The following is a 20,383-nucleotide window of genomic DNA, read 5'->3' on the forward strand; positions in this document are numbered from 1 at the left end:
CAAAGAAGAGAAAACGATATTTTAATTGCAGTATTACAGTTTTTAAAAGTACATTATGCTGCAAAGAAAGACATTGGCTATACACCTCAGTATGATGGGAGAAATACAAACAATATACCATGGCTACAACTGAGATGGTCAACAATCACAGCACTAGACATAAACCCCCCAAAAATTAATACAACAAAATTCAGTTTTCACGTGAAGATTTATGTTCAGCATTGTTGTAATGTCAGTCTGAGAAGTGTCTGTGTACTAAGAAACCTGACAGATGGAGCTGGACTAATGGATGTTTCATAACAGCTGGTTTTTCCATACTTTTGAGTTTTATGCTGCTGCAATAACAGATCAATGTAAAGGTACAGTATGCATCCAGGCTAAACTATGTTGGAAGTGTAATAATATGAAAACAAAATAATTTCTGTACATTCCCTCAATGGCAAATAACAAACATCCCATTGTCTTTGTACTTTAAGTTGACAATGTCAATAGTTACAAATTATCAACATTTTGTTATTGTTTTTCATTGGGAAAGAGATTAAAACAATTTTTTAAAATCTGGGATTTATGACGTCTCCAAGGAAGGATTTCCACCTTTGTCACGCATTACGATAATCTCTGCTCTGAGCTTCTCAATTTCCTTTAAAACAAGACAGAAATAAACAGTTGATTGATGTAATATGTTGACAGTTTTCACATGGTCAAAGAGAAAATCCTTTGATCATTTAGGAAATTTTAGTTACCTCTTGAAAATTGGTGTTGTCCTTTTTCAGCTTCACTAGATATTCAATCTTCTGTTTGTGGTTCTTATGCCCCACAAGTTTTCCATTCTCCTCCGACAGCTGAACATTCTGCTTACGGAGAATCTCGTTCTCCTGAACAGAAATAACAGGAACAATCTTGATAATGTGCCGAATCAAATATGACATGGTGTTTTCACTATTTTCTGGTATTTTATACATTAAACATTGAATCAATAAAAGTTACAGCCTTAAACTGTTATCAGTTGTATTATCAGTGTCAATTTGGCAGTTATTAGACCTTGTTAAGGTCACCTCAAGCCCAAAAACTTCAAGTAAAAAAAGACTATAAACAGGCTGCCAACTTCACCTGAAATGTCCTTATCAAAATGTAATCTGCAACTGTCCATATTATCGGCCCATCAAGGTTGCAGATTATCTAGTCATGCTTATCCCATTGTGTCATCTTGACGCAATCAGGCCATCTTCTAGAATAAAAGTAGGAACTCATTAGCAGATCCACTGGATACTGTGAATACGTAAACCAACATTCATCTGCCGACGATGTCGCCAGGAGTTCATTTTTTCATACTTGAAAGACACTCTACATTATCCCCAAAATCTTTCTTTTGTGAAAAATACGCATCCATTCCCAACTCTGACCTGGAGTAGTTTCTCCTCGTTGTGCATCCTCAGGCTCAGGTCTCTCAACTCTAGGCAGCGGTTCCTCAGCTCGGTGGTCAGCTCCTGAACGCAGGTTTGGGACCGGGCCAGCATCGAATCCTGCTCTTGCAGTCTGTTAGGCATTAATTAAAGATCAGAACAACATACAATAACCAAAATGCTGACTTATTTACTTCACCAAACAAGGTTCTTACCTTTTATGAGTATCAGAGAGCTTCTGCATTATTTTGCTCTGTCAATTAAATGAGAAGTGAACAAATTATAAAAAGATTATTCAATACAGAGAAAAAAATAAAACCATTACAAACACAAACCTTCTCTGCCCTCTCCTCCTGTAGCTCTTTAAGTATGGTTTGCTTGAGGACTCCGTTCAACTCTTCACTGAAAATTACACAATTAACATGATTAATTCAAATGAATCCATCCACAACAGATGATGTGAGGTGTTTTAGGGCAGTGGATAGCTGGAGGATGAATTAACTCAACCCATTGTTATTCCCATTCTGTGGCGGCTGGTTCTGCTTGTTGTAAAACTGGTCAAGTAAAGACTGGATCTCAAGTCGGACCAGCTCTTTCTCGTTCAGCTGCATCTGAGAAGTGAAATAAGACATTGAGACCATAAGGCCATTCAAACTTATGTCATTGCATTCATTAAACAATGCATTTAATATTAACAAAATCTTTTTATGCAATTATTTGACGCTTTTTTTCATTTAGTAGAACAATATACTAAACTAGACGAGTCTGCTACAACCATGACGAATGGATATTTCAGTCCAACGATGAATTGCTACAAATTAATTACACTTTTGCAAAGATGTACCTTAAGCCTTTGGATCTCGTCATTCTTGGCAGCCCTCTCAGCGTTCAGCTCCATTAAAAGAATGTCCATGGTCATCATGGAGGAGCGGCGATTCTCCAACTCAATCTCCTGGCTCTCTAGCACCTGGCTCAAGTCCCTGTTGAAACTTCCTGGAGTGCAGGGTGTCTTCAGAGACAGGAAACAAATATATATTTGGGGATTTCTTACTGAAAATCTTAATACATAAATAAAAACAGGCCCCATCGTTTATTTGTAAATGCAGAACCACAGACAAGTCTTACCCGAGGTAATGCTTTAGGCGTGCCAGTAATATCAACAAAGGCTTTGAATATACCATTTCTGATTGTTCCTTCAACAGCTTCCTGCTGTTGTTGCACCGGAGGGAAAAGGAGAGTTTTTTTTGTCATTTTGATCAAATGTTTTCTTTCGATATGTTTGACCTGACTGGTTTCTGGTTTGCTGTGTGGAGATGATAACAAACGTCACCTTCCGCTGTAGATTCTGTATCGTGATGTCCTTCTGGGCCGTTTGCTCTTGGGATGCTTGGAGGAGGTTGTTCTGCTCATCTAAAACCTTAGTGAGTCTCTCCACCTCCTCAGAGACATAAACAACTTCCTCTTGCAACACCTCCACCTGAGTACACACACACACTTATAATAGATATATAAAAATAAATAATTATAATACAAAAATGTTTGATGATCCAACTTACTTCTATTTTGTTGGATAATACCCGTCTGTCTAAGCTTTCTTTCAGATCACAGATTTCTGCCTGCATCTTAGAGTTTTGCTCCCAGGTATCCTGCCGTTCAAGGCAGGCAAGATTGAACTTGGCCTGAAAGAGCAATGACGTTATTATTATTATTTGAATAAACATGTCTCGACTAATTCAAACATATCTATAGTGTTAGGTGGTAGAGTGAATGAATAGGCAACTACAGCAAACAATACCATTATTCAAGACAATATAAAGGGTGAAATGGGTGGAGGAGAAACGTACAGTGATGTCGATGACGTCACCAGACAGGTGGGTGATGTTCTGGTCCATCTGGCTCAGCTCACTGCGGAGGTCTCTGGTTTGGTTGATGAGATCTAAAACAACATCCTGTCAAAACACACGGGTGGGGTTCAGGAGGGTAGCATTAACAATGCAATTGCATTTGAAAGAATAAGAAATAAGTGAGAATTATTCAATGAGGCTTACTTTGTCCTGTTCGATCTTCTGTTCCAAGCCTTTCACAGTTTCATTTGCAGAGTTAACATTTTCCTCAAGGGCGATATTTTTGGATGCCTTTGAAATACAAATCAGACAACCAGGTTAAAATACTGAGCTGCAATTACTTTGATAATAATACTTACACCTTTCAAACAGGCATGCTGTTCTCAGGACTGACCTGTTGTTGACGTTGTACTGTCAGGTATGAGACTTGTTTTCTAAGCTGTATATTCTGCTCCACTGTATCTATAAGTTCTCTGAAGGCACACACACACACACACACACAAACCAAGGTGACTTGTATTAATAAGAAATATTTGGAGTGTTGGGAAAAAAAAGAAGAAAAAAGGAGAACGCTTTGGACAAACTTACTTTGATGTACTCTCTTTGTTTTCTCTTAACTGGGAGATCAGGGTGCTTGTGTGCTCCTGCTCAGTATGCAGAGAATTATTTAACTCCTACAACAGAAAACATAAAAATTATCGACAACTCAGAAATCACAGTGTAAATTTCAGGATGATAAATGACCAACGGGTCGTGAGTTCACTCGCCGTCAGCTGTGCCTTCAGTTCATCAAACTCCTGCTGCCTGTCCTGCAGCTGCTGTCTTGCCTGATCAGCCTCAAACTTCGCCTCAGCTTGGAGCTGGTCAAATGAGTCCTGCAGCGTCCGGTGCTGCTCCAGGAGCTGCTCCCACTCCAGCCTGGAATGAAGACGTGGTACTTGTGGGCAACGAAATCACACATCTGATGATGAAGAGTCACAGCTCAGAGGTATTAAACTCCTGCTTACTGGACTTTGTCAAGTTGGAGCTGTTTGTTGATCAGACTTTTGGAGAACTGGCTCATCTCTCTCTGCTTCTCGCTCTGGCCATCTCTTAGCTCGTTCTTCACAGCGGTCAGCTCTGTGTCGGAGGACTGCAGCACCAGGCGTAGATCACAGATCTCTGTCCTCAGCACTGAAAAGAGGGACCAGACAGAGTTGTCTTCTTGGTGCCATTTCCCCTACTTCCATCTCAAATAATCATCCAACTTCAACACTAGCGAAAGTCCAGATGGGCACAAAAAAAAAATAAGAGATTTCTACAACACAGGAGAAAAGTTCGATCCGTACCCTGTGCGGCTTGCTGTTCAGACTGGCGGCTCTGTTGCAGCTCATGGATAGTTTCTTGAAGGTTGAGGTGATCTCTGTTTCTGTTCGCTCGCTCAGAAGAAAGTAACTGCAGCGGACGTAAAGATCAATTCGGAAAAATTGGTAAATAAAAGGCATCGCGGTTTTTCCAAATTCAGACGCATCAAATACAATTAACACAACATTCAATGTTGACAAGACAAAACTGTAAAGGAGGAACATGAGGACATTCTACCTCATCCTTGCAGTCAGACTCTTGTGATACGACAGCGATCTGCGCCTCAAGTTTTGTAATTTGCTGCAACAGCTTGCTGTTCTTCAGCTCCTCCTCGTTGAACTGTGTCTGACAGCGGAGAGCTTGTTCCTGGTGGCAATTTAGAGAAAGTATGAGACAATGACAATCGGCGTGTTTTGTACAGACAGACAGGCAGGATAATCCACACTGTTGTACCTGCACTTGACAGAGTTCCTCAGTCAAGGCCATCTCAGTCATGTCTGAGGGAGGCTGCTCGGTCCAAATGTTCTCTGAATTATCGTTTGTCCCATTCAGGTGGTCGGGGCTCGCGAGAGCCACAAGGCGGGTCCGCAAGTTGTGTGATTGGGTGGGCGTGGTGAGGATCTGTTAAACATTAGAAGGATACAAGATCACTCGGAGAGTGCACACCTCCACCAAAGCTATGCTCTGTCCAGCTATCATTTCATGGAAATTAGGCCAGTAGTTTTCTGTAGTCCTGCTGACCAATAAGCAAACAAACTGAAAACATAACCTCCTCGACAAAGGTGATGAAGAAAGGTTTGCCTTACTGTTATCTGAATTTAAAATGTCAACAACCACTCACCTTTATAGTTTCAACGTGAATTCTGTTCAGCTCAGAGAGCTCCTTGTTTTTGTAAGCGGTTTTGGCTTCCAAAATGTTTTCTAAATGCTCGTTGGACTTCTCAAGATATCTTTTCTCAGACTCCAGCTGTGACATCTGTTTGCTAGAACACAAAGCATCCAAAAAGCACATTAAGCTCTGTAAAACGTAAGACTTATAAAAAGGCATGGCATGAAAAACATCACATTTCATTAAGATCACAACATGACCCGACCCGCCCCTCCCTTTGCAATTGAGAAAAAATAGGAGAAAAACATATTTTTTCTGAAGCTAGAAAACAAAGCTGGGCAATAATAATTGAATTTATACAAGTAGTGGATTTACGGTTACAAGTAGCGAAGGATTGTCACAATCAAATACATACAACACAGTGAGATACTGTTTTTCCAAATGAATCAACCCAAATTTAAGTCAGGAAACTAAGATGCTTTTTGTCTTTTGGCATCATGTCCCTTTACAAACAGCAGTTATTGATAAAGAGATGTGTCAATGGAAAGAGTAAAGTGTGTGTTCACAAAAGGAGCTCTACTAGTTACAGATACATGATTTTAAACATCTGCTCGGCTTGTATGCGAAACACCCATGTGAGTTTTGTTCAAAAGTAATGTCTTCATTAAACACCCTCCTTACTTGGTGATTCCTTTGTACTCCTCAAAGGCCTGAAGGGCACCAGTGAAGTCAGACTGTTTCTGAAGCAGCTGAGCCTTCAGCCTCTCGATTGTAGCTGCCGAGACAGAATCTACCGGCACAGGGGCTGAAGAGGTTGCTGGAGCTGTGGAGCAACACGAGTTCATTGAAATGAATACACACATTACATTTACTTGATATGTTCTCTCCTGAAGCCAATAGCCATCTTACGCTCGCTGGGTCCTTCGGTCTCCAAAGCACTCTGGAAGGCCTCTTCCAGCTCGGCAGCAACATACACTGCAACCTCTTCGGCTTTTACCACCGATTCAAGACAACGAAGCTGACGGTTCTCCTGTCTGAGGCTGAAGTTCTCCGCTGCGTATCGTGTCATCTTTGGGTGGTGTTCGACCTAAAAAAGGGGCAGGGGGTGAACAGTGTTGAACGCACACACAGATTCTGGGAATTTATGCCTTCTGATTTCCAGAAAAATGAACAATACAAAATGAGCCGATGAAGTTCGTTTGTGCCTTTTAATGTAAAGAACTACAAAGAAACCTATCTTGGATTTTAGAGGAAATAAATAATGTCTAAACATTTTTTTTTAAGTGTACATCTGAACTATAGCTCCTCCACATTAGCCATGTATCCACACGTCGTTACCAGAAAGGAGGATGCTGTCCACGGTACATGTCATCTTGTACAATGTCACACACTGGCTTTAAGACGTAATGGTTAATCACAGGAGGACATCGAGTACAAGACTCATTGCACCAAGTTGGCACCACAGGAATTTATTCCTGGCTGTGGCCATTCAACTTTTCAACTTCTCCCTCAGTGTCAGAACTCTGAGTCAATAGACCACCAGCTTGCAGCTCCTACCCCCTCAGTTCTGATTATGTGCAACAAGATTAAATTGATTCAATATATTATTTACACTGTAAGTATTGTATCCATTTGATACACATATTTGTAATATTTCTCAAAACTTATTTCCTATTCTTATAATTTACTTACATTTAAATTATTATTATTCTTTAAATATATTGTAACAGTATGCAAATAATTTACATTGACTTATTTATATTTGTAAATATGTTTTATGCTTTTATTTAAGAGCAACTGTAATGTACCAATTTCCCCCAAAGATCAATAAAGTATTTCTGATTCTGAATGTGTGCACATGGCATCAGTGTAGGCAGTGTTCAAATGAATATTTGTACCTGGTCTCTCAAGATCTTTATCTCTTCATTCAGCTGGTCGATCAGAGACTGAGACGTGTTGTCTGACAGTGAGCCTTGTTCCGTCTTCAACTTTTTCTCGAGGCGACAGATGTGGTCCTCTCGAAACCTGATGATCATTCTGCTCGAGTGGATGAACTTGTCTTTCTGCGTCCAGGCCTCCTCCAGCTGAGACACTTTCTCCAGCAGAATCTGAGTGTAGGAAATCATTATTGTAAGTTTCCTGTACCAACAGTATTTCCTTACACCAGCATACTTGACCCAAATAAATGACAAAAGAAATGATCCCATACCCGCTTCTCCTCTTCTCGTTTCCTCCACAGACGAACAGAAGCCATAAACTTTGCTTTATACGAGGCATCAAGCTGAATATCTATGGATGGACCGGATGAGAAGAGCCGAATTACACTTTTGCAACATACCAGAAAACATCTGTTTAATCACATGTACCTCTGCATGTAATACAGTTACCTGAATTATTTATTACATATATTGGTTTGTTACATTTTCAGCATGTGCAAATGGTTTAAAAGAGGATGTTATTGAATGTTTTTAAAGTAGGTAAGCCAGTCCGAACTGCAACGGTATAGTTGAACAACAGCATATTTGGCCAGGTTTGGTTGAGGTTAACATGCGTGTCTCGTTACCTTTGGGGGGTTCAGGTCCTCCGGGCGCGACATCTCTTCCACAGTCCAGTGCCTGAGAGGTTTGTGCCTGTGCCAGCTGCTCCTTCAGCTTCTTCACCTCAGCTTGTAACTGCCTCACGTTTCCCTGTGTGTCTTCATTGATAACGGCCTGGCAGAACAAAAATAATAGCACATGGGTGATAACGTGTTCTTAGAAATCACCAGAACTTGGAATAAATAATCATGAGGTAATATGATATCGTTATGTTAATGAGATACCTTATTCTTGATCAACTTTGCTCTCTGAGCAAACTGCAAGGTGGAGAGCGTTTCTCCAAAACACTTTACACCAGGATGTACATTGGCTATGATATAAGTCTTTGCATTTCCTCCAAGAGAGTCCTGAAATAACAAGAATTGTTACATTGATTCAAATCTATTTCAATTATAAAGTGTAATCAACCACATCTTTAAATGTAGTATTATATTCTACCAAAGCAAAAAAGGGTATAAATGAATGTGTAGCCAAATTCAATACATGAAAGCGCATAAGATCCATGCTTCCTTGTCCTAGTTTGAACTAATTCACATGCACAACAAATATGTATAACATAATCTTGTTCCGACATAATAGAAGCTTTCAAAAAATATATATTCTACGTAGTAATTGCATCTAAATGACGTCACTACACACAATGCCATAAATCCAGGGAAGTTGACTCCACAATGATAAACAGCAACAAACTCCATTCTTCACTAAAGCCACGCTCCAGATGTATTTTGTATTTAGAGTCACTAACCCGCAACAAGAAGGTGAGTTTAGAATCTCTGTAGCAGATGTGGCGGTTCTTCCCATTGGACACATCGACCAGCGCCATTATCACCTGACCCAGACACATCAGGGAGCGATTGATACTGCTGGCCTCCTGAAGGAGAAGCAATGAAGGCAACCGCTGTTAGCAAAAGCAAAAATGATAAATATAGTAAAACTGTGAGACTGAATTCATGGACGAAGCGTCACCTTGAGTCGAGAGTCGTCTGTGTGCGTGTCCTTCTGCCTCTCAGACCCTGCCAGGTCTACCAGGTTCAACTGAGACATTCGGATGTTTACCACTTCGTTGAGAGTTTCTTTGGACTCCAAAGTCATGGTGAACACTGCGTGAGATCTGGAAGACTCTCGGTTCATGGAGGTGGAGGCCACTCGTCGGTTACGCCAGCCCATAGACAACACCTAAGTAGTAGTTAAAACAAATGATGTACACTTCTTATTAGATACCAATTTAACATGATCTGAACTCTGTAATACTTTCACACTTCATAAGAACAGACTTAAAATGTTTTTAAAAAATGTTTTCATGATATGTGGGTTTCATCCCCACGAATTGTCGGACAAGAGTGTTTCCATCTGTGATACAGAACAATAATCTTCCGAGTCACAACAAGCAAGGAATGTGTACCTGGTAGGCTTCGACAGCTGAGTTGACGAACTTCTCCACAGCTCCCTCAACAAAAAGACCTTTCTTGATGTTCTCCCTGAGGAACAGGCAGGCTGAGGCTGTGTCCAGAAGGTCATAGATTTGTTCATTGTATATCTCAATAAATGAACATTTACAAAGGAAACTCTTGGACTGGCCAGACTTTTAGGAAAAAAAGAACAAACAAAAAAAGGTTAAACTTAATTAGAAAACAAACTATGAATATTAGTTTACAACCACTTCATGGTGATGAAATGTTACAGCTCACCCTTTCCACTTCTCTGTTGATGAGAAAAAACAGGTACTCAAAACTTCGAGGTATAACCCCCCTTAGTTCATCTGTGAAGTTATCCAAAACAGACGGTCCTAGAGGGGCAGAGACAAAAAGTGTCACGACAATTATTCTATTTCTTGATGTTAAAGAATGTAGTGCACTAAATAATATACTGAATTCTCACCAAGCATGGTGAAAGTTTTCCCTGAGCCTGTTTGTCCGCTGCAGAATCAAGAGGGGAATAGGATAAGGAATTGAATGGCTGCATATTAAGACCAATGGAGTGCGATTGTGCCATAAAATAAAAGACTACTTACTAGGCAAATATAGTACCATTGTATCCGTTCATGCAAGACTCAACAATATCCTTGGCCACACTGGAGAATACAGAATCCTGTTGAAAAATATAAAAATTACACACACGCGCACACACACACACACAGACTGACCAGGACCAACTTTTTGAGTTTACACATCCCACGCTGATCAATCAGGTTATTATTAGTCTGTCATGGTAGTTTTACCGATGCCAGCTGCGTGGTAATAATACAACTGTATGCTTTTAACCTGAGATGTTTCCATGTCAGCAACATGGTCATAAGTGAAGGTTCGTGGTTCTGGTTTCGATAGCAGGCGGATGGTGTTGGGTGAGGTGACTGTGAGACACAGCTTCGGATCTCCATCTGTGGTCAGCCCGCCGCCCTGGGTCAGAGGTCGTACTCGCACAAACACTTTGATGGAATCACCGTCATAGCTGTAGGAGCGGAGGAACAAATAAGACACGAATGTTAAGCCGATAATGTTTAAAACTAAACGTCATGATGACAATATGACTCTTACAACAGCTGCTACTTAAAGTTTGAGGGACATGAAAACGTTTGCTCTCGCTCATGTAGCTCCTCAGTCAGTTTAGTAGACCTCAGATTCAAACTCAAAAACACCGTCAGACAAGAACAAACCTCAATTTACAACAATCAGTTATTTAAATGACTTCATGTTTGATGTTTGTACGAATGCAACAAACAAGACATCCTAAAGGGTCACGTCACCTGGCACCAAGTTGAGATGAATCGCCAGATCCTGGAAACAAAATCACATGATAAACGTTTTTTAAGAATATAGTATGACGTCCTAAATATTTTTTTTACGTTATACACACTAACATTAGTATCATTGACGTGATTCTGAGTAGTAAGTGAACTTATAATTTGGACATCGAGATGGTGTCGTAACGACATTTACGTTAAACTATCTTTCTATGGTTACCAACTGATGTCCACTTATCAGTGCGGCGGCCGAACAAATGCCCGGAGCGCGTACGTTACCTTTCCCGCTGGGATTCATTGTTGACAAGTAAATGTTCGACCTTATGTGGAAACCTTAGCTTCCTTCATAGCAGACTCAGACGCTGTTTACGTCCTGCGAATTTGGCGGGCGGGGGACTACTTCTTCTTCTTCTTCGTCTTTTTCTTCTTCTTTTCACGCTTTACGGCGGATGGCCTCCAACAAAAGGTGCACTACCGCCACCTACTGCATTGGGGTGTGGAGCAGAGTTATCTACCCCTTTAAAAAATAAATACGAAATAAATGAAAACTTAACCTATATCCTTCCACTCAATCCTGTTTATTTAAAATAGTATTTCTCAAAGTGTCTCTCAAACCATGGCAGATGGCGAGAATTGGTGGTATTTTAGATTTTAACAACTGCCCATAAAAGTTTGATGTTTGGTGTTTTGCGCTCACGAGACTCGGCAGGGCCTGACTGTACTCATCTTTACTATCCCAGTGTTATCCCCGTTTTAAATTCGCTTTTTTTGTTTTCAATGGGGATCTGTGACCCATGGAAGCCCATTTCCCCCACTGCAGAAATAAGCTTCCATAGCGACCGTTCTGTTTATCGAAACAAAAAAATAAAAGCAATGAGAGAAGTCTCCGAGCTTCACTTGCCACTTCGCTTTCGATTTTCCCATACATACAAAATCACCTTCGTTTTTTTTTGCTGTCAAAGCAATCAATCAAAACAACGTTAGAGGGTCATTACGTTGTCATTGTTATAATCAATGTATTTGTTTCGCTCATAAACAGAGTGGCAATCTCTGTCACTAGGTTGCATACATCAACCTTGAATGCGCTTCGTAGAGTAGGTCATGTCCTGATCATAGGCTATATAATAAGATTATGGTGGCAATTTAAAGCCAGTGTTGAAAATGTGGCATTTATTTCTTTATTATATCATCTTTGCGCTTCCTCTTTGTAGTTATACGTTGTTATTGGCACTGTAATAACTATCTTGCCACGTCTATTATCTTTGACATTGACCGTCGATTAGCTCATATCCGGTCTAGATCGTGATTGGCTGCTCAACCAGGAAGCGCGCTTCCTTTGAATGTTTCTCGCGATTTTATTGGTACGTTTCAAGACTTTTAAAATCCAAACGGTTGTTGCTCAGACGAGGCGAACGCTTTTGAAAAGCACCCCAGTCGGCCGTGGTCACCCTGCTGTTGGATGCTTTGACGAAGAAAAACTGTCATATCGAAACACTGCTTCTGATTTATTTTTTTGTGTGAGGTATGTTGTGAATATATACTTATATCACAGTAGCCTAGCCTTACTCTGTTCTTTCTCACGTCTTTATTTCACTCCGCTTTACGTTAACTAACAGTTATGATATTCTCTGGGAACGCTGGTGGCCTTTACGACAAACCTCTAGCGAGCGTTAATGCTCTGGATGATTCCGTTGGTAAATCTCACGGAGTCGCACGAACGGTACAGGTTGAGTATTTCGCCCACTGATTGCGCGCTGCGCTGCACGTTGCGGTTGTGGATCATGGGAACAAGTAACGACTTGAAGAGAGCGGTGGGCATCGGTTCCTAAACTGTCGTTTGAACACGCGATTCACTGACGTGTGCAGGTTCTCTCGGGACTCAACTCGATACGATGCGAATTACAATGCGACATACTCCACTTGTATGCAAACATTACAATTATTACATCAACATACAACAGTAGTCAAAATGAAGTTTATCTAGGAGCAATACTTAAAAGTGTGAAAGTCGCCTACTTGCTACTCAAATTCTCCACGTATCATTAACATCGACTGACGCTAACTCAAATTGAGAGGCGCTTGGAAATCACTTTAGCCATTTGAAATTCATTGGAAATGTTCCAATGGCTTGAGGACATTTCACCAATCATGTGTTAACAGTCTTAGACTGGAATAAAGCATGGTCTCTTCCAGCGCCCTTGCACACATGACATGGAACAGAGCCATTGTTGATGTCACTAGCTACACCTTTGCTTCGCCTGCTATCACATGTCAAAAGATCTGCTGTCTCTCAAGAGCTGACAGATTAGGTGTAGCTAATCATCTCTGTTCCAATAGTTTTTTTTCAGATCAAACCACTTTAACTTTAGCTCGCGTTCCTATGTAATATGTTACATCGGTTATATTGCTGCTGATGCTTTTAAAAATAAATTATTCGGTTATTGGCAGACATTGTTTTTGAATTTTCTGGAATTTCTCCAGTTGAAACATGAACCCGTTAGTCCACTCTAGTGGACACAGTATGTAATGGCACCACAGTGTCTAAAATATGTTGGCATAGCTGTACTCTTATTTTCATACCACATATTGCCCAACATGTACACTAGATGCCAACAAATATCAGTAATGCGTTAATATTGGCCGACCGATCGGCTTAGCACACGGCATTCTTGCATGTGTAGCTTCAATGTCTTTATTCAACCGTCAGCGATCATGTTTTTTTTTTTTCTGTCTTACTTTTCCACCTTTTAGGAAGGAGTTTATTTGCATGTGCCAACCATGATCCACCGACAGAAATTAATTGGCGAGTCTCATTTGCCTTGATTCTTCGGTGAACTTTGTGCCTTCTTTCTCTGTGCGGATCCTTTGTACACAGATCAGTAAACCTCACGACCAAAAGTGTCTTATCAACTGGGTGCAGCTTTCAGGGTGACGCCTCCCTTAGATTGTCAGATCGTTCCAGCCTCGTAACTTGGTTTGTCTCTCTGCTCTTACAGGATGAGTTCCGTTGATGTGAATGATGAGAATCGTGGGGTCTGCCCTGGAGGAAAGCATAACAGCTCGATTAACGACATTTTTGCCCTGGATCAGCCAACTGGGAGGCCCTCTATCCTGCGTCAGACTGAGAACCTGCCCAGCAAGGCCCTGCCAAAAGGAGGAAAGGTACAGAACCAGCTCTGCTTTTGAGTTGTTGTGTCTCCCTTTAAAAACACCATAATGAAACCAGGCTTTTAAAACAAATTTCAGCTATTCGACTTTGAAGAGAGACTGCTACCTATTTATTAGTTTTCCTGCCTCTGCTAATAAGCAAAAACTTGAAAACAAATATTTTATCAGTATTTGATATCTGAGCAAATGAAGTTTGACCCTCAATAAATCTGTGGAAAAGCTCTACACTAGAGTCTGTAAATAAATAAAAACTGAAAACTGTAGTAGAGGACAGTTTCAAGCCCACATTTGAAAAGTATACCAACTTATTTTGCCAATGACTAATGCTCGATATGACTTTAATATTATTCTTTCCGGTATATTTTTTTAGTATACAGATAACATTTATGATACTGATCAAATTACTTGTGTGTAGGTGGCTTTTCAGACTCCAAGAAGAGATCCTGTGACTAAAAGAATTGTATCTCCCACCAAGTCTGTCAAGATGGCAAGTGTGGACGAGTGTACAAAAGCGATGGAGTTCTTAAATATGGGTCAAATAAAGTATGTAACATTTCTCATACTGCAACAATACTCCTAATAAATGACTGATCCATTTAAGTAACCAGGTTTGTGTTTCTATAGTACTTTACAGAAAGACGCCACGGAGCTGCCGGAGCCCAAACAAGGTAATTCATTCAACATTAAATACGATAAATAATTTTCCTTGAATGTGCAAAATTGGTGATCGTCTTCTTGATTTTTCCACAGAGGTGTCATCTTACCCTGATGATAACATGCCGATACAAAGCAAAGGAGACTATCAGTTTGATTTTGACAACCTTGACTCTATCAATCCCTTTCTGGGTTCTGTTAAGACGGTCCTCTCTCCAGCGAGGCCCGCTGTTCAATCCCTTCCAACAGAGTCTCAACATACGCAACCAAAGGATATCTTGGAGGAGCCCTCCAAAATAGAAAGTGCACTAGATGAGACGCTTCTATTCACCCCGTCTGTGGAAAACTCGCTGGTTGACATCTCCACTGACATCAGCTCCAATGAAAGCAGTGTGGTCACCGTGGCGAAGGTCCCCGCCGTTGAGGAACAAGATTCATGCACTGCCACACCTGATGAAAAGCAACCTGGAAGAGTGTCTCCAAGAGTCGATCAGGACAGAATGTCAGACAGTTTTATGGACGATGCCCCGCTGCCAGCGAAAGGGGCTTACATCTTGAATTTTGACAACCTTGATGCAGTCAACCCTTTCCAAACTGGTGTCTCTAAAATTGGGAATTCCCCTGTCCTTGGGAGAAAGGTGCCAGACATCAGCCCACCTGTTGAGGAGACACCGGAAACAGAAAATAAACCCACAGATGTTTTTAACGCACCCGAGGCGGCTCCAGGGCCGCTGGAACTGGTCGACTTCTCCATAGACGTCGTCTCCAGTGAAAGCAGTGTGGTCACAGCGGTGACGCCCCCGGCAGACGAGGTACGAGATTCATGCACGGCCACATCTGATGAAAAACAACCGGCTAAAATGTCTCCAACTGTAGAACAAGACAAAATGTCAGACGATTTTATGGAAGATGCCCCGCTGCCAGCGAAAGGGGCTTATATCTTGGATTTTGACAACCTTGATGCAGTCAACCCTTTCCAAACTGGTGTCTCTAAAATTGGGAATTCCCCTGTCCTTGGGAGAAAGGTGCCAGACATCAGCCCACCTGTTGAGGAGACACCGGAAACAGAAAATAAACCCACAGATGTTTTTAACGCACCCGAGGCGGCTCCAGGGCCGCTGGAACTGGTCGACTTCTCCATAGACGTCGTCTCCAGTGAAAGCAGTGTGGTCACAGCGGTGACGCCCCCGGCAGACGAGGTACGAGATTCATGCACGGCCACATCTGATGAAAAACAACCGGCTAAAATGTCTCCAACTGCAGAACAAGACAAAATGTCAGACAGTTTTGTGGAAGATGCTCCGCTGCTAGCGAAAGGTGCTTACACCATGGATTTTGACAACCTTGACGCAGTGAATCCTTTCCAAACCGGGGGCTCTAAATTTCAGAATCCCCCCGTCCTTGTGAGAAAGGTGCCAGACATCAGCCCACCTGTTGAGGAGACACCGTTTCAGGAAAATAAACCCCCCAGTGTTGTCATACCGGAGGTGCCTGTTCAGCCTGAGAAGAAACCCGTCGCTGCAGTGGCCCCAGTCTCCGCTAATGCTGCCACAACTCCAGCTGCTGAATCCACCACCTTGCCAGCTGATGCCCCAATCAAGGAAGAACCAGTTAAACTGGAGTTCATTTTCGATGACGGCAGCGAGATCAAAAGGAAACTGCCACCGAAGAAATTTGGCAAAAGGCTCGCTGGTGTGAAACCTAAAGAGAATAAGCCGGAGTGTGACGTCAAACCAACAAAAAAAACGTCAGTGATGCCTGATGCCAGTGATGTTGCTGATGTGCGCGTTTCAAAAGGGGCGTACTCATTTGACTTTGACAAGTTGGATGACCCGAACTACAATCCCTTTGGCTCGAATGCCGGCATGAACAATAATCTAGAGTGTGGCAAGGGATCCGGCCCCGTGCTCATGGAAACCTCCATTCCAGAGCGAGCGGACAAGCCTGTGGAGAAGGAAGCGGCATCATCGGCGTGGTATGTTTACCTTTTTAGCCGAGTGTCTCGAGCATTTATTTGCAGTGAACACTTCACTTGCCAACAACACTTAATTTCACTCCCAAGTTGTGTGTGCTTTTGCCTTCAGGGCTGCAGAAAGTGTCCCAGCTGCAGCCGAATCCAACCCTGGAGCGGTGAGAGAATTGATGCGGTTTAATACAATAATAATCCATTTAACTTCCCCTGGTTGTGTCTCTGTCTGTGTCTTTACAAAACCAAATTGTTTTTTCTGGAATGACAGACCGCCGAAAACAAAGCTGCTTCTGACCAAGATGAGGGATTCCAACTTCCAGCTGAACGACCTGTGCAGACTCTTCCTGAGCTTTCTGAGTTGTGTCCGCTGACACAACTCGGACAGTCACAGACCGACGTGTCAGAATTCAATGACGAGTTTGTTCCTGGAACTCTGTGTCAGTAAACTTTGGACACAACTCTATTTTACTATTTTCCACAAGGATCTCTTAATTTCTTTACTAGTTTTTTACCCAGTTTGGTGTAACTACACAGAAGTCAGATTACCTTTCTCTTGAGAAAATGCTTAGCTCTGCACTATTATTTATGAGGCAGCATTCATTAGAAATCTGGTTGTTTCTATGTTAATCTATGATCTTTATCTCTAGTCATGGGCAATGACTTTGATGGGCAAATGGATTACCTTGAACAGTTTGGGTCCAGAAGTGTAAGTACTTGCATCATGTATGTTGAATGACTAAATGTTTTGATTGTCGCTGCATGACCGAAGCAGATTAAAGCGTAAAACTTTTCTGTCAACAGTTCAAGGAATCTGCATTGAGGAAACAATCCTTGTACCTTAAATTTGACCCTCTCATGCGAGAGAGCCCCAAGAAGAGTGCAGGCCCGGTCGCTCTCACCCACGTCACTCGTCCCGCTGCCTTTGTTTCACGGTATGAAATGCTCGTGTTTCCACTCACTAAATATTGGAGCTGAATTTGTTCTTGTCAAACATCCTGATGAACAAATTAAATGTGACCACTTCAACAAGTGAGTTTTTTAAATTCCCCCCCAACTCAGGCTGGAAACTCCACAGATGCCCGAAAAGACTGAAAATAAAGCACAAAAGGAAGATTTCAAACTGTTTGCTTCAGCACCAGTAAGTCACTCTGGAAATGCCAGCATTAACGAGCCCTGGTAACTATTTATATAAAAAGGAAGTCAAAGTTAATCAACATGCCTCTCCTAACTTGGCTCTATTTACACGGGAACTGTCATCTAGGTTGCTCCAATCCTTGCGGACCTCGTCCCTCCTTTCCCCCAGCGAGCAATCACAGAGGGCGCCATTATTGAAGTGCTGAAGTACAGTCAGAAAGACCTGGACGCCGCCATCGCCAGGGTGCAGGCCGAGGTAGGGCTCGCTCAATGGTTTATGATTTGACAAATGCAGTGGAAGAAGTTTTCCATTTGAAGTCACTTTGAATACAGGACTTTTTTTATACTGACCAAAAAAACACTACACACACACACAAACACACACAACCTTGCTGATAGCATGGATTCAGTGGATTTCCAAACAAAACAGAGTTAAGAACATTCTCATTCAACCACAGAAGCCACGGTGCATTCTGGATTTAACGCAAACATCGGATATCAAAGAAATGTGTTTCACCAGGAAAATGTCAATTACTATTGTTTCTTACAGGGTTGTTAGTGTCTGCTGAATCGTTTAAGTTTCTTCTTCCACCATTTACTGTGATTATTATAGATTATGTAACCGGTTTTTGAACAAATTTGACTTTAAATACAATAAAATGTCGCCCCTTATTTGAGACTGTTTAAAGGTTATAAAAGTCCATTGCTGTTATTGAAAAACTTCATGTCTGTATTTTCTCAAATAGGGAAAGGAGAAAGAGCAGCAATGGAGTGCAAAGTATAAAAAGACACTAGGCGATGGTCAAGAAATGAGGTAAGCTGGGCGGTGTTACATTTAGTTTTCTCATTTTTAATACAATGTCGCAACACAATTGTTGATTCTTTATTTATTTTTCTCCACAAAGGAAAATAATTGCAGAATTTGAGCTCATGATTGCCAAAATGATGGGTAAGTCAATATAAATGAAGTATACATCAGTCTTCAGGATACTGGATGCAATGAATTAACAAGAGCTCTCAAATGATGATTTTGTTTTCAGCTAAGCAGGAGAATGAGAGGGAGCTGGCCCAGGTGAAGCTCGATGAGGCGCTCCAGGAGAAGGAGCAAGTCGCCATTGACCTCAACACGATGGAGAGATCTTTCTCCGACCTGTTCAAGAGACTGGAGAAATACAAGGTTGTTGTGGAGGGCTACAAAAAGGTGAGAAAACAGACATTTGTCCGGTTATAAACCTCACATTCGTGACGTAGTTCTAAAGTTGCAGTAGTTTAATTGGTTAATTGTTTCCTGTAACATTTTCCCAGAATGAAGAGACTCTGAAAGTGTGTGCTCGGGACTATTTGGCTCGGCTTAAAAAGGAGGAGCAGCGCTACCAGACCCTTAAAGCCCATGCTGAGGAGAAAATTACTCTGTAAGAAATGTGACTGCGCCGCAATAAAGGTGTAAATTGCAAGAATCGGCATCTGACTGATGATTATCGTTCTTGTCCAGGGCAAATGGAGAGATTGCTGAGGTGCGGTCCAAGAACAAGGCCGAGGTATCGGCACTTCAGGCTCAGCTGCGCCGGGAACAGCTGAAGGTGCAGTCACTGGACAAGACCCTGGAGCAGAAGGCGAGTGAATATTTTTAATTGGATGCCAGTGTATTTAACCCTCCTGTTACCTTAGGGTCAATTTGACCCCATTCAATGTTTAACCCTCCTGTTATCTTTATATTTACTGACATATTTTACCCGTGCAGTCAATTTGACCCGAGCAATTAAAACCTCCAGAAAATTCTTAGAATTAATATTGTTTTCCAAGTTTAAGTGTGAGGTACTTTATGTTTGTTTGTTGACTACCTAAATAGCCCTTTAAATATATAAAAAAGTTGATATTTCTTATGTTTGACAGTGAAAAACAGCCTGGGGTCAAATTGACCCGACAGAACACCGACATTAAACATTGAATGGGGTCAAATTGACCCTAAGGTAACAGGAGGGTTAAAGATAAGACATGAAATATTATCTTTTTTATTTTACAGGTGAAGGAGGCTGAAGAGCTCACTAAACTTTGTGATGAACTCATCACCAAAGTCCAGAAGGGTTGAGCAAATGTGTAAATAATGTAATTTAATTAGTTATTTGTTGTTAGTGTCGATCATTTTCTTGTGTTCTTTGTTTGTCTTTTTCAATGTTACTGTACAAAAAGTTAATAAAGACGATTTACAAGTTTTAGTGACTTTGTGTCTTGTCTTTTTAATTTATGCAGGACTACGACCCACTAGGGGGCAGTCTTTGCCTTCACAGGGTTTTGAGTCTTATCAATTCAAATGTCTATGGAGGGTCCTGTTTGAGACTATCTCTGCAGACGTTCTACTTAAAACGCACACACAGCGATTCGGCGCTCTAACCCTTCACCTGTCTGGAGCCAAAGCTCTTCCCCATCCTATAATGCTTACAACAAAACAAGAGCTCCCCTGACACAATGCTCCCCTTCTCTCCTGAGCAATCACAGGGGCCTGTCGCATCACTCCCAGAGGCAGCACAATGCACTTCCTAAATGGTGAAAGGAAATCCTACCCAGATTGGAGTTGAATGAGGTGGTAGTGCGGACCAGGGGGGAGTCGGAGAGGGGCGAGTCTCTTAAATGGGAAAAGATGCTGGACGCTCGGTGTAGTCTTGCAGGGCCCATCACTCATGTAAAAAGGACTGAGACTGCT

At 41.6% G+C, this 20,383-nt stretch overlaps 2 protein-coding genes across 4 annotated transcripts; one reads left to right on the top strand and one right to left on the bottom strand.

The window, feature by feature from the left end:
- Nucleotides 1-5: 5 nt before the first annotated feature.
- Nucleotides 6-11,135, bottom strand: kif15 (kinesin family member 15). 3 transcript variants are annotated; one of them, XM_056426682.1, is made up of 35 exons: nucleotides 11,037-11,135; nucleotides 10,761-10,791; nucleotides 10,279-10,465; nucleotides 10,029-10,105; nucleotides 9,896-9,933; nucleotides 9,706-9,803; nucleotides 9,420-9,599; nucleotides 8,984-9,193; nucleotides 8,763-8,888; nucleotides 8,242-8,364; nucleotides 7,984-8,131; nucleotides 7,630-7,709; nucleotides 7,319-7,528; nucleotides 6,330-6,507; nucleotides 6,102-6,243; nucleotides 5,433-5,574; nucleotides 5,045-5,212; nucleotides 4,829-4,957; nucleotides 4,576-4,681; nucleotides 4,255-4,420; nucleotides 4,015-4,165; nucleotides 3,836-3,921; nucleotides 3,642-3,720; nucleotides 3,452-3,538; nucleotides 3,248-3,352; nucleotides 2,960-3,082; nucleotides 2,734-2,880; nucleotides 2,529-2,609; nucleotides 2,248-2,412; nucleotides 1,911-2,014; nucleotides 1,739-1,805; nucleotides 1,619-1,656; nucleotides 1,404-1,536; nucleotides 744-875; nucleotides 6-640 (listed from the first exon to the last, which is right to left on the bottom strand). In XM_056426682.1, exons 1-35 carry the CDS (start codon nucleotides 11,053-11,055, stop codon nucleotides 566-568), a joined length of 4,131 nt encoding a protein of 1,376 aa, XP_056282657.1. In that variant the 5' UTR covers nucleotides 11,056-11,135; the 3' UTR covers nucleotides 6-565. The 3 variants fall into 3 exon arrangements, 2 of the variants coding, with proteins under 2 accessions (XP_056282657.1, XP_056282656.1); XM_056426681.1 differs by having other exon boundaries at nucleotides 2,529-2,612; XR_008833217.1 differs by lacking the exon at nucleotides 6-640 and adding an exon at nucleotides 1,111-1,228 and having other exon boundaries at nucleotides 794-875; nucleotides 2,529-2,612.
- A 1,064-nt stretch (nucleotides 11,136-12,199) lies between these two features.
- Nucleotides 12,200-19,895, top strand: tacc3 (transforming, acidic coiled-coil containing protein 3). The gene is made up of 17 exons (XM_056426275.1): nucleotides 12,200-12,279; nucleotides 13,754-13,919; nucleotides 14,341-14,468; nucleotides 14,550-14,593; nucleotides 14,676-16,554; nucleotides 16,664-16,709; nucleotides 16,817-16,985; nucleotides 17,196-17,254; nucleotides 17,350-17,480; nucleotides 17,608-17,686; nucleotides 17,810-17,938; nucleotides 18,429-18,496; nucleotides 18,588-18,631; nucleotides 18,723-18,883; nucleotides 18,988-19,094; nucleotides 19,175-19,295; nucleotides 19,706-19,895. The coding sequence occupies exons 2-17, from the start codon at nucleotides 13,755-13,757 to the stop codon at nucleotides 19,769-19,771; spliced, it is 3,396 nt and encodes a 1,131-aa protein (XP_056282250.1). The 5' UTR covers nucleotides 12,200-12,279; nucleotide 13,754; the 3' UTR covers nucleotides 19,772-19,895.
- The last annotated feature ends 488 nt before the right edge of the window (nucleotides 19,896-20,383 follow it).

Source organism: Pseudoliparis swirei, chromosome 11 (assembly GCF_029220125.1).
Source record: "Pseudoliparis swirei isolate HS2019 ecotype Mariana Trench chromosome 11, NWPU_hadal_v1, whole genome shotgun sequence".
In the NCBI taxonomy this organism is placed as follows: domain Eukaryota; kingdom Metazoa; phylum Chordata; class Actinopteri; order Perciformes; family Liparidae; genus Pseudoliparis; species Pseudoliparis swirei.